The sequence below is a fragment of the Telmatherina bonti genome, assembly GCF_933228915.1.
Source record: "Telmatherina bonti genome assembly, chromosome: 2".
Taxonomy (NCBI): domain Eukaryota; kingdom Metazoa; phylum Chordata; class Actinopteri; order Atheriniformes; family Telmatherinidae; genus Telmatherina; species Telmatherina bonti.
In genome coordinates, this window is record NC_136620.1 from 30,645,444 (window position 1) to 30,660,096 (window position 14,653).

General features: G+C 36.7%; 1 protein-coding gene across 1 annotated transcript; it reads right to left on the reverse strand.

Moving 5' to 3' along the window:
- Positions 1-2,017: 2,017 nt before the first annotated feature.
- LOC306767718 (ras-related and estrogen-regulated growth inhibitor-like protein) lies at positions 2,018-3,012 on the reverse strand (the record flags this gene model as incomplete). The annotated part of the gene is made up of 4 exons (XM_079255809.1): positions 2,018-2,443; positions 2,652-2,728; positions 2,819-2,872; positions 2,964-3,012. 4 exons carry the CDS (start codon positions 3,010-3,012, stop codon positions 2,018-2,020), a joined length of 606 nt encoding a protein of 201 aa, XP_079111935.1.
- Between the last annotated feature and the right edge of the window lie 11,641 nt (positions 3,013-14,653).

Below are 14,653 nucleotides of genomic sequence, written 5' to 3' on the forward strand. Positions count from 1 at the left end.
CTAGATTATATTTTTGCAAATTTTTAGTTATTGTTGCATTTTTAAGTCTCCAGTTATTTGAGTGACTGTTGTAAATTCAGCCTTTTCTTTAATGAAAGGGGATGAATACATATGAGCACACCTGTATGTGTTTTATGCCCAACACTTAACAAACACTGTGACATAAAATACATCACGGTAAGCAGCTCCTGCATTAATGAGACATAATAAAGCATTTAGGCAGCTCCGCATACAGTGATCATCATTCCATATGCATTTCTGCATTTTTTATCTTTTTCAGTTGACTGTCACTGTGACAGCTATGTGGAGACATCATTTCAGCTCCAGTAAATCTGAAAGCAGTTCTCACAGGTTAAAAAAAATCTAAATCAGTCTGTTGTTTGTTATAGTTTCTGTTGTGAAAGCTTTGAGCGGTCGTAGAGTGTGACAATGACCTGGAGGAGTCAGGCTGTCAGAACTTCACTTTGTTAACCTTCGCCACATTCCTGTCAGATTCTTCATACACAGGAACAGAGAGGAGGGCGAGCGGCACCAGCTTACCTCTCATTTGGCCTCTTGTCCTCTTGCTGCCTTAATAGCCATAAAGATGGGCATCTTCCCATCCCTTAACAACAGAAGTTGAAGGGAGGCGGGGATGAACAGGAATCTTTTCTGCCCTGAGGGTCAGGCCAGATTTGCTTCAGCAAACTAGAGACGAATTAGGATTTTCTAAAAAATAAAAAGGCTTTTAGCTGCAGTCTGGAACATGCAGCTCTATCTAGAATATGACCATAAGCAGAAAGTCAAGATCAGGCAAAAACTGGATGTGAAATGAAACTGTGTTAAAGAAAAATTGCCTTGTTTTAAAGCATCATAACCTCTGTGGATGACCAGTGTTGTTATATATCTATTTAGGGTCATTTGTTTGTTATTTATTGCTAGTAGTTAGTCATTTGCACAGTCACACTACATGTAACAATAATTCCTCATAAAAAAAAGAAAGTCAACACAAAACTAAGATTATATGGACTTTTATGTGGTACACGCGATCATAAGCAAGAGACTAAAGCTCTTATGATCAGGAGACTGTGGTAGAATATTACAAGCAGAAAGAATTATATCTCTTTCAACTTTCTTTCTTGCAAAATAGTAAATATTACTCCTCATAAGTTATGATCAAGCAGAGATCAGGTACACAGTCACAAAACTGGACATTTTTTCCATAAATATAACTTTGATTGAATACAGTAAAAGCCATAAAGTTTCAGAAAATTAGTTTTATTTTGGATGACATACATCAAAGTGAAGGCAGAAAACCTCATACACCCAGGAGACACTCATCTCTTTTTTTTTTTTTTTTGCTCCAATTAAAAATAAAGTGGGTTTCACTCATGCGTTCAAGCTCATTTAGAGGTTTAAGGACACTTTTCAGTCGCTTTTGCTGTGACTCTGCTGGGCATGAACTCACAGCTGGGCTCTTCTGTTCTGTTTTCTAAAACAAACACTCTCACACAACAACAGAGGACTTTACAACTATAAAAATCGACAGACTACTTCCAGGACATCATTTAGAGTTTTAATGAATAGTTTTCTCTTTTGCATGACAACCAAAGAGGTATTGGTCGTTTTCTATCTTCTGCATTGTCAGGTTTTAAATTATAGTGGTTCAAAAAGCTTTTCACACTTAATACAATATCTCTGACACATCTTAAATAAAAGCTGCTTTCACTGTGTGCAGAAAACACAAAGCATCCTTCTGTAAACTGTACTTTATTAGATGTGAAGTCTCTGTTTAAGGAATTTGATTTCCAACAGTCTTGTGGAGCTTTAAGTGCTTTTAGAGTCTCATGCAACCCTTATAAAACTGTTTGTGTTCAAGTGTTTTGAAGCTTAATGGCTTTTTTTTTTCCCCTTCTCCAGAATTCTTCCGTTCTTGAAAGCAGGTCCATCTGTGGCGCTTTCCACAAAGATTCGGATATCCATCCAGTAGAATACAAACAATCCACGACCTCTTTTTCCCCCCTCTGTCACAGCCTTACTAGAGCGAGTCTGTCCGTCTCCTGGCAAACACCGCAGACATGCTTTTCACAATGAACCGGAACCTCAAATGTCTCTTTGAGGTCAGCTTGGCGTCCTTCATCCTATCCATCAGGCCGTGAAACACCGGCAGCACGCTGTGATAGTCCTCTGCTGCTGACACCTCGTAGAAGAGGCAGCCTGTGTTGAGAGCAAGCAGCCGGCCCTCCTCACCCAGAACAGTCCGTCTGTGGTGCAGGTCTCCTTTGTTACCCACTATCACTATGGGCACTTTGTATGAACTCAGGTAGTCTTTGGTGGACTTGATGGTCTGGATGAGTCTGCAGATGGTGTTGAAACTGGCCCTGTCACAGATGCTGTAAACCAGAACGTAACCATCTGCCCACTGGACCTTCTTCTGAAAGAGTGACATCTCTGTAGATAAATCCTGAGAAAGCAGATATTGCGATCATACAACAGCAAGTTACTAAATATATTCATGTAATATTTTAGTTCACAGAATATACAGTTTGATTTCAATTCCTTACATCCTGCTTTGTCTTTTATTTTTTACTATGACAACATCTGGGCATGTGGTCAAATAAAACAGGAAGCAACTTTGTTTGGGTTTGAAATTAAAAAGAGCATCTTAATACCTCAGAATAAGGCGAGTCCCAAATATTAAAAGTCATCTCCCTTCCGTTTACCATAAAACTGTGACTGTAGATGGATTCTGCAAGACAAAAAAAAAATGAAGTTCAGGATCAGATACATTGATTAAAAAGGTAGAACTGAAGGATGGATGGAAGAACTTAACACCTACCAATGTCTCCGTATTCTCCAATGAATCTGCGGGTTAAGAGGCGAACAGTCAGCGCTGAAAAACAACCATCTTTTTTATCAACCACGTGACACATCACACAGGCTTCTGCGAAACTTTGACTTCCAAAATAAAAAGGGATTTTTACCTGATTTCCCAACGCTCTCGGTGCCCAGGACAACAATGTTGGCCTCCATTTTCAGTGTCACGCTTGTGTTGAGCTTCTCCATTAGAGGAGAGGAGGAAGAGTCTGCTGCTGTTTCACCTTTCCAGGCAGTTATTATCCTCCAGACAGGTGGGCGTGGAAACCAAAGCACCCACAACTACAACCCACAGTGATCGTTTAATCATGCCACGTGGTCTCCCGCTCGCGCACTGCTGACTGCGGCGAGCCCCACAACAGATGGGAGGGGAGGAGGAAAACCAGTATTAGTATCAAGTCTAAACGTGCTCTGTTCTGCAACGCTGCCCCAGAAGAGAAGAATCATTTGGAGGGTTTTTTTTGTTTGTTTGTTTGTTTGTTTTTTAACTTTTTATTTGAGCTCATTTTATCCATTCTTTACTGTAATGAGTAGTGTTTGTGGTTTTCTGCTGTTGGTATTTACAGATTTCATTTTAAGAGAGAAATGTAGCTGCCTCCCATCATCTGACTGGAAACAGCTCAATGCTTACAAACAGCAGCCCATAACACAATGCTGCAGGGTTTCAGATTGAGTTAATGTTGTGTGAAGACTGCACCTGCAGAAAATGCCTTTTACAGCCTCAGATGCGTCATAAAAACATTTAAAAAAAATTTGTTTAATTAAGCTTAAATTAAATGTCTGTCTTTTGCAGCTGTAACTTGTAAACTAAATAAGCTTTTTGTAACCATTTTATCATTTAACCTACAAGACCTTCACCCGTTTATTGATTCTTTATTATTATTTATTGATATTTATTGTTATAATTATTATTATTATTTTCAAAGATTATTTAAGCTCTCTTTTTTTCTTTAATTTCGTAGTGTTTTCCATTTGTGTTGAGTCACCTGTGTTAGTGTGGGAGAGGAAATGATATTAGATATTAGGGTGTCATATGTTTTGCATGTTATGTTTTGGAATGTGAAGACTTGGTTTCATGTTTTTTTGTTTTTTTTTTCTTGACATTTGCTTTTGATTTTTGTTATGTAAGCCACTTTGCACTGCTCTTTAAATGAACAGTGCTACATAAATAAAATTTTGATTTGATAAAACTACTCAATCTAGTGATTTTTTTTTTTTAAACTAATCCAGATATGCATGTTTTTGGTCAGAAGTCAGAGTACTGTAGGAGAGAATCCATGCAAACATGGGAAAATGTGTAAAATCCACACATAAAGTCCTCTGTTTAACCTCTGACCAGCAAAGGCTCAAACCAGTGACTTTCTTGTTGGGAGGCAGGAGGAACAACCATTCTGTCATACAACCAACACAAAATAGCATAAATTACCATCCCCTGGTAAATATTTGATTAAAAGAACTCGACCAAGAAGGTGATTTCTGTCTATGCCACCATGTTCCAAATTAACAGTGTGCAGAAGTACAAAGTTTCAAGTTTTTAAAGACAATAGAGGAACCAAGAACAAAACTTACATGACAAGGTTTTTCAAAGGTTTTGTGTTTTTAAAAAAAACATAAAAATAACTTTTAATCAAACAGACTGTCAGAATTAAAGTAGACCACCTTGGTCTTTGGGTTGTATACCAGCAGCAGAATACCAGTATGACTTGCTGCTATTAAGAAAGAGTCAATTTTTAGATTAAAACTGACCTAAAATGAAACTCTCTAATCTGCTGCCAATTCCTGGAAAATGTTTTTGCAAAAGTAGTACGGAAAAAGCAGTAAATAAGTTAAGACAAGGCTGCACCACACACATCGAATAACAAAAATGAGTTTAACTGACAACACTGAGATAATGTCGACCTCTCCATTTTGAGATTTACAGTGAAATAAGGTCAAACACCTTTGTAAAGCATTTTAAAGGCTGCGGCCACAGTTTTAGTTTACATTTTAGATTTGTTTGTGACGCTTTAAAGGAAATTGCATTTAAACTGTAATCCTAAAGAAAGCAATTTACCTCAAAAAGTTCCGGTAATGTTTGGTTTTTTTTTTATGTGCTTTGTTTTAAGACTGGGTAGTGCAAAGCTGAATTTAATTAAACTACGATCCCCTTCAAATAAAAACTCATTTATTAACTGGCAAGTCCAAGTAAGGAAATGTTTCAATACAGAATATGAATAAACAGTGAAAAATAAGTCACATTTATTTATTTATTTATTTAACTTCAAGTAGAGGTGATTGTATTTAATGTGGTCTGGTATAATCCAAACCAACCACAAGGGGGCAGTAGAGTTTAATAAATGTAAACGTCTTCCACATCTTTTCTTGTTTCTTCTGGTGAGAAAAAATAGCAGAGATAGAAGAGAGGAAACGGATTGGCTGAACAGGCTGCAGCACCAGCTTTCCTCTTTGTGTGTGTGTGTGTACGTGTATGTGTGTGTTGTACAGGGACAAATCCTTAAACACAGTCACATTGACTTCCTTGTAGGGACAAAAAGCACATTTTTAGCATAGATAAGTTAATTCTATGAAGATTACATGGTTTATGGTTTAGCTAAATTAAGCTGAAGTTGAGATGAGAAATGGCGTTGGTAGGTAACAGTAATGGGTTGGTATAGGAAAAGTCAGGATGAATTGAAAGTCAGCAAATTTCAAGTACTGGAAATATGCTGATGTGTGTGTAATGTGTCTTTATCTTATCCAGCGTACTCCCTTGTGTCCTACAATTTCCTGCTTTCTAACCTGCTTTCGGATGAACATTGCTGTATGAAGTCCCCACTGAACCTGCTCTTAAGTGAATATAACATTTAAACACACTGTGAAAATCAGTTTTGCTTTCATACCGTTTCGACAGTGACAGACTTTACAGAGACAGACGCCTCTTTTTTTTAGATGCAGCAGTGAAACCAGATCACAGAAAGCTATACACACCACATCGTTTCCTCTCTCTCTTCGACTTGAGGTAGAATTCATATAAATATATATCCAGCTGCTAGTTCCACTATTATTTTAGTAAAACATTGACCTACAAGGTTTTTCACTGCAAATGTTCAGTGCATCATCACATCATTAGAGAGGAGGATGCAATTATCTGTGCCTGTAATTATCATTTATCTTTGCTAATTGTTGCATTGTCTGTAGGTGCAGTTACTGGGTATACTGATGAGAAGAGTAGTGCTCGGCGCCAATTATACATTTTGAGAGAAGTTAAGTTGGATACAAAAATCACTAATTAAAATGAAGCAATAATTAATAATGCTTGAACTTTTAAAATAACCCTAAACATATGCATGCTGTACTATAAAAGTAATATGGTATGATCATATAAAATATAATATCATAAATAATTTATTCATAGGATTTAAAACACAAACTACATGTGGTCTTAAAATAAAAACCCTGTTAATCACTTAGTGGGGAAAATATAATAATTAAGAGCATGGAAGCTCATTATTAAGTCACGATGCCTTTTAATGGTCTGAAAAAACAAGTCCTTGCATGCTCCAGGCTGGTGGCAGCGGTGACCTTTATCGACACATTTATGTGAAATTCAGTGCAGAAGCATGATGTTTCTGCAGCCATCCAAGATGCAAAGAGATATAACACTGCTGAGGACCCCATCCCCACCCCAACCCCCACCTAGCACAACCCATTCAATAGCATAAATTAAGAACTAGGAAATCCCAACACAATTTAGTGTTGAAATGGGGGTGGTGTGTGTGTGTGTGGAGGGGGGTGTCATTTTCACAAGTAATTTTTTTTTTTTTTTTTACAATGGCTCAAGGGTGTTGGATGTTTTTGAAATATTTATTTCACTCATGTGAACTTTCCTCATGACTGCCAGTTAAACTGCTAACACCGTGTCACACTAAAGTTTGAGTCAAATGTGCCTCTTTGGAAACATGAAAATGACTGTAAGTGAGTGAAATGTCAGTCTGAAGTCTGGTATGCTTATTTAAATTAATTGTCTCATATATAACTGATTTCTTTTACTGATCCCTTTATTTTTCTATAAATTAGTGTAAAAGACCTCCCATTTAGTCAATAGAAGGCTGCAAAGCTGTTATCGCTGCATCCAACATTTTAAATGTTTATCCAGCAAATGATGCAGAATTAAATATCATTTAGTGAAATCTAAAAGATTTAATGAAGCAAGCATTCTTTATCTCGCATGCATGCAGTTAAACGCAATTAGGGGATGCATTTCTATTCACCAGTGTTTTTTTTTTATAGCAAAATTAATTAAATACATCTTATTAATGTAACAAAAGTCTCATTTTTCCATATGGAGAATTTGGAGAATAAGAACAAATGAAATAGTTGTTGCTATATAGCACTCATGTTTTCGAGACTCAACGAGGTCTTTTCATCAAAGGCTGTTTCTTCACCCGTGTGTGCTTATGCAAATAAATCTTCTTACAGACTTAACTTACACTCACTTTATGTGTGTGATAATTCCACATTTCCCTGTTCCCAAGCCATGATAAACTGAAAACTATCCTCTTGGTGAACGACACTGGATGGCTTTCCATATTTAAAGTAACGCTCGATTTGCATTTCCACCTCAAACATACAGCTTTAAAAAGGAGAAGGGTGGAAAAGAACTGAGGCGATGCTACGCACATCAAAATAATGTATCATATTCCTGTTCAAGTTCAGCTCATTTTAACACCGAGATACAATTACAATATTTAGATTGGTTGTTCTCATGAAAATAAATCTGATGCCTAAGTTCTTTATATGATATATCAGGAGCAGTTTATCATCCTAACAGGTTTTTGCCCAACAATGGGATAAAAAAGCAATTTTAACTTCACTGTTAATGATGTTTTGTCTTGACTGTGATGGAGTGCACAGACGTATAAAAATTAAATATAATCTAACATACATTCTTTAAGAAGAAAAATGCCAATATGGCTACAATTGTACAGAATAAAAAGAAACAACAGTGATGCCTTGTGAATCATCATTTTGTATGATTATTTTTAAAAAGGATGCTTGGTCATTGATGCCAAAAACTTCATAGAAGTAATTTGATCCTTTCCAACCCTTAGAACTAGTATTTCTTATTGTCTGCTGCTATTTTCCCACTTTAATTATTTCTTTCTGCTCATTCATCTGTTTTATTCTGAAGGTTCATGTCTCCCTTCGACTTCTCCAGTGTAAGCCAAAAAGGCTTTCTGTTGACTTGTGTGGCACTGAAGATTTGTGCATCAGTTTATTGATGCTAAATAATACAGCTCAATTCAATATAAATTGAAGAGTAAATCTCAGACTTTGTTATATGCCTTACAGATGGCCAGATAGTCATATACCAATATGGCTATCTGATATCTTGGCTATTACTCAGTGATGTAACAATAATTTCCCCCTCAAATATAATCATTTAAAGCATCAAACACTGCATTTGTCATCTGGCAGTGCTCATGAAAATCATTCATTTACAGTGATGTCCTTCCAGTTCTGAATTTCCTTTAGGTCTAATGAAAACTTGATGGCTTCTTAACCTTAAAATACATACTCTCAGATAAAGGCAGTAAATATGAGAAGAATTCTACCACTTTATGTATTAAAGGCTAGAATGAAATGAAATATAGAAACATTCCATGTGACTACAATAAAGCTTCTTGAAGATTGGTGAAAGTAAACCTGCCTAAGCTATTTCTGCCACTTGAATAAAGCTCTAAAAGCTGCATTGTGAACAAGAACTGGTTCGTTGTCAGAGGAATTGGTGAGGAGACAGTTTTCTGATAATATGCTTATGTAACACCATCAGTCCCATTTTACATTATACATTGAATTTATCACAACTTAGCCAACACTTACATGCAGTGATGATTTAAGCTAAATTCTAGCATGATAGCAAGTAGCAGGTTTATAACATTGAAATGAACACATAGTAACCCAGCAAACCCAAAGCTGACGGGCATGTCATTTGCTATGCACATGTTTAACTACAAAACATCATAAACTAACTTCTGGTGCAATTCGTCCAAATTCTGCATAAGAAACCAGTTCCAACACAAACTAACCAACAAAAGAGTTTTTAAGCCACTTTATGTCTATTAAACAGTAACATCTATACTAAATATATTGAATTACAGTTTTTAAAAGCTATGACTAAAAGATCCAGAACAATATCCTATGTTTAGATTATGCAGACAAAGACCGATGTTTCAATTCAGCACAACAAAACGGTAATTTCCTGAGGACTACTTTTGCCAGTTGCTTGCAGCTGATAAAAATGAAGGCATCCATCATTAGTGGCCACTTACGCACTGATGCTCTCATTAGACAGCTGTGATACAGGACTGGAGAGGAGGGGAGAGCAGGCCATTAGTGTGTCATTTCCCAGACAGGAAGGAAGCTTTCAGACTCACACTGTCAGAATTACAGGATGAGGCTAAAAAACCAGGACACCTTCTATACACAGAGACTAAAACAATTCCTCCACTGTCCTTGCCAGCATTGGCAAGGAAAGACAAGAAAAAAAAACTTCTACAAACAACATCTAAGAAACAAAGTGCAGTGTGTTCTTTGTCACAATCTCTGTTTTAACCTGCATCTGACCCCAACCAAAAACAAGGCGTGTATTCCCTCTTAATCAGACCAAATCAGATTTAATGGCACATCCTCTGATTATACAGGCAGGCATCTGAGTTCGTCAAGCTTGTCTTGACTTTGGTTTGGTTGCATTTATTTCAAAATGTGCATACTGTGTAAAGTGCTGCCTGAATATTTTATGGTATAAATACGGTAAGTGGTTTGTAATGGCCCCTGAAAGCTTGTCAGAATTTTGCATAATGTTTTCCCCATCATTCCCCTAGTCCATCTCAGCTGGTGTCAAAGAATGTGTTACACACGTAAACCACTTTTATTTTACATAATCATAGACAGAGACGCTCTCTGTTTGGTCGTTTATTGTCCATTTTAATATACATCCCATGGCTAGACCAGTCGGCGATTTGATAAAGAAAATGTTAACACCAAAAGCTCCAACAAGCCCAGTTTGAAAAACTTCCCCGACACAAAACAACTCCTGTTTTTATGAGTAAACTGGTCGGAGACACGTCTCCAGTCGTAAACACTGTTCACTATTAAAAGCTTATATGTTGAATACATGTTAAAAGTAGCTAGATCATAATCCTTTTTTCAACATTTTAGTTTAAAATACTCCCAAAGGCTGGATGGGGGTTTGGGCATGCCATGTTACATAGTAAGACAGCTATTGTAGCACATTTACAGGCTTTGATCAAACATTAACACTCTGAGTAGAGTGGTTTCTTCCGGGTTAATAATGGCTGATGTGTCTAAAAAGGGTGTGAAAATGTAATGGCCTTCACACTTATCCTAGCTGACATTTTGGATGAACACACATTTACCATCTTCACCATCAGAACTCCAAATGTCCTTTAGATGAATGATGTCTTAGCTTCCCAGTAGAGGTCCAGGGGCTTGTTAATTCAAAGTCAAGCTGCGTCGGTGCTCATGAGGCAACATGGTAGCTTTGGAAAGGGGCTTAAATTAGAAAAAAGAAGAAAAAAATGTATGACAGTACCAATTTTGATACACTTAATTTTTTTTCTCACCTAAAATTTGGCTTTGATGTGAGGAAAATGTATTGCCTGAACTCCTGTGCTATGCTGTTTGTGTAGGAAGATTCCCACAGAGTGCAGATCCCTGTTCATTTGCATGCATTCACAGTATGTAAATAGGGTTGAAACTGAAACATCACAGCTGAACACATTTAACAAGACTTTATAGATGAGCTAGGATGACTTACCTTGTATTGTTGTATCGTTGTCTAAAAGGTAGAGATGTTTCTGCTAAAACTGAGAATATTGACTGATGAGGAGAGCTGCGAGTGCTGTCAGAACCTGAAGGGTCACATGTACTTTATATATTGTGCTCTGCACAGCAGATTTGCAAATGAATTATTTCCTCAGTTGTATGAAATGATCTTAACTCTGGACAGCCTCCAGTGAGAGACGTTTGGATGCGGTACCCAATTAGTCGGCATTTCACTGCGAATTATCAGCATACAACAAGCCAAATGCTGACAGTCAAAATGTCACAAACTAAAATACATCCCTTGCAAAAAGAGCAATCAAATCTGCTGAGTGAACAGATGAAGTTAACTGCTCTGCAGTGTCTTAATGCTACTTCATGCTTTATCATGCAATTGTTTCTCTTATAGATGGCTGTACAATCTTAACACATGAATAACTGTAATTATCTTAATTAAAGCTTTGCTTTAAATTCTTTGCTACAGGAATTTTTCAATTCAATTCAATTCAACTTTATTTATATAGCGTCAAATCACAGCAATGCCATCTCAAGACACTTTACAGACAGAGAAAAAAAACATAATGAAAGCCAATTCATAATAGCCCATATAAGGAAACCAACAGATTAGTGTGAGGCTTTGTATAGGCTTACAATTCTGACGTTTTATTTATGATTCTGGTTTTTAGGTAGTTTGCCACTTACAGCAGAGATGTATCCCAAATAGGCCAAAATTACAGGGACTAAAGACTTGTGGTAATTCAAAAATGCAAAACATAAAAACAGGACAACAGCAGTTTCAGTACTCAAAGCACTCCACCCTCAGCCCTACAACTTATAGAGGTTGCACACATTCTCAGAGAGGAATAGTATGTCTATGTAAAAAGATATGCAACCTGCAGTGTGATCAACATCTTTGTTTGAGTTTGTTGAGGAACATCTGCAATTGTGCAGCTGTTTTTGATGCAGTCAAGATGGTGATGTTAGTCTTCATCTGCACTGTTTATTTGTTGCAAATCTGTAAACTCTGTGGTGTGCAACCTCCATTGAAGCCTGTGGTAACTATAGACAAGTCATACAGATAAGTACTTTATACTTGTTTTGAGTCTAAACAAGTACAAAAATTATCTAGTACAAAATATATCTAGTGGAAGTTGCATTCTTTTTTTCTGCTGTATTACATTTAAATGCAGTTTGTAAAATTTACTGATGTCTACTTTAAAATATGGACACAGAAATTATGTCAAATGCCAAGCATGGTTGTGAATGGACGGTAGCCATCAGTGGACAAAATTTATACTGACAAGAACATCTGCAAATGGATCCAGTGGTTGCAAGAAACTGTTTCAAAACTGTTTTTTCTTCTCGTCTGTGCCTTTTAAGGTGTTACTTATCCCTAATGGTGCTCTTCCACCTGTCAAACAGAGCTAGTGCTGCAGTTTCAAAATTCAGACTTTATATACAGAACTGATTGTTTGTAGGCCGGCTGTAGCTCAGGGGGAGAAGCAGTTGATGGAGAGTTGGTGGATTGAGTGTCCTTGGGCAAGGCACTGAACCTTGCATTGCCCCCCAATGTATCTATTGGGGTGTGTGTGTGTGTGTGTGTGTGTGTGTGTGTGTGAATGAGTGACTGTTACATGTATGTTCGTAAAAGTGCTACATAAATACAATCCATGCATCATTTAGAGACATCATAGCCTCTTATAGAAAATTAAAATAAAATAAGCCATTTCATAAAGAAAGAAATGCCTTATTTTAAGATAATAAAGGGATAGATATCTTTAGATTTTTTTTCCCACACTGCATCTTTAAAGTCAGGTTATTTAAAAAGAAAAAGAAAACAATGTTATTCCACTCTTTTCATTTACATTTTACATGTAGAACAGCTGCTGCTTCCGAGGACGCAGGTGTTCTCCATTTACTTTATATTAGACAGTAAAAGGACACATCCGTCTTAGACCAATGCCCAGATTATTCTACACCAGGAAAATTACCATGTAGTCACAAAACCTTGACAGCACAGAGTCCAGTTCTGCAGATGAATCCCTGTAACTGCAATTATTTATAAACACATATGCAACCAGTTCAATTCAAAAGGCTTCCAAAAGCATGTTAAACTGAGTTGCAAATAAGCAGACATGTTGATAATAAGGAGCTGGTTACTTACCAAGAACATATACGCAGCTTGTTTTTCACAGCTCAGAGCATATAAGCATGGACCTGATTACCTGTGAAGTTAAAACATATAAAATAGTTGATGTGCCACAATAAAATCTTTCTCTGGAATAACAGAGAAAAATCTTCATAAAATCTTTTAGTATTGTAAATTCTGGATTATACTTCCTTGTTTTCTAATTTGTTCTCATTTCTTGTTCTTGCTGTGATGGTGAATGTTAAAATCCTCCCAACACCAATCACCAGTATCCCAGAAACTTTACTGGAGCCCTATTTGGGATGAATAACAGATGTGAAATAGTTATCCTTTTTTTTCATTTTTGGTTCTTTGCATGCAGTCTTTTCCTGTAAAGACATTATGGTTAAGCTATTTCCTGATTAATGAGAGTTATTGCGGAGGACAAAAGAGAGGGGCCAAGTTAGAAGTCATTGAAGTGATCATTTCCCATATTTTAACTGAAAGCTGTTTTTCTGGTTCAGTTTCACAACTAGAAACTGTATGCCTGCAAGGGCAACTAGGAAACTTGAGTCATGTAAGATTACATGCAGGTTAATTACCAACCTGTAATGAAATACTGCAGTGAAATGCGGGCAAAGTTATATAAACTGAGTCTTACTTTTTTGGAAATTAGGTGATGATCAGGTTATGTCAAGCAACTGATATGAGTATAAACTTTCTTCTCAGCAGAAGCTGGACTCCTTTGACTCTCCACGTGTCCTTACAAGCAACAACACGGACATGTGAGGACTGATCTAAGTTTGGCTGTCCTCTTTTTAAAACTCAACTTTAAGAATGTCTTACACAAATTTATTACAACCTTTGGCCTGCATGTAAACATCTTATCTCCTAGCAGCAGAAAATAATGTCTTGGTGCCAACCAAACATGACAGACAAAGTTGCACTGCAGGAGGTCTTCAATGAAGCATTAATTAACTCATAATGAGTTTAGCTTGTATTTTACCACATTTAATGGATTAATAAACTTAAGAATTATTATTATTACTGTTATTAGGGTCCTCGCCATACGAATTTGCTTTTGTAATCAGTATTTGTACATAAGTTGTTTGTTTAGAAACAACAGTTACAGCAACTGTAAAATATTACAAAATTAAAAGTAAGGAAATGTGTGTTTGGTCAATTACTTCTTTATATACCATGCAAATTCCTGTTTGTTTCACCTTCTAATGGGCCACATTTTCAAGAAAAATGGGATAAGACTTATTGTGACAAGCACACATTTTTGTACCTTTTGTGTTATCATTAGTCCAATGCTATATGGCCATGACAGGATTCATGGTGTTGTGTTGTGTGGTTGGTTTTTCAGCTGATAGTGTTTGTTGCTGGGTCTGCTCAAGGCAAACAAAATAGCAAACTGTGCATACTGTTAAGAAAGAAAGAAGTCCAGAGGCATGTGATTACGGTGTAAGCTTATGTAAGGTACTTTTCTCGCATTTCTTCATATAAGCTGCACATTGTACAACAGGGCTTGCGATAAGCTTTTCCACAATGAAATGTAATTTATCTGGTCTGTTTGCTGTCCCTCTTTGAACAGTTTGTTTGTACACTGCAGCTAAAAAAAAACTGGGCTTTTAGGCAATTTCAGGAAAAATTTGTATAGTTCTGTTTCACATCATTTTCAAGCTATAAAAATGAATTTAATAAGGCTAAAGTATCAAACATGGGTGGAAAAAATCCATGTGCGGTTGCTCCAGGTTATGCAAGTTGATGACATAACAAGCCCTGTCATTTCTCGCTTTGGGGCTGAGTTGATCATGTTTACAAATATTGTTCTGACACACG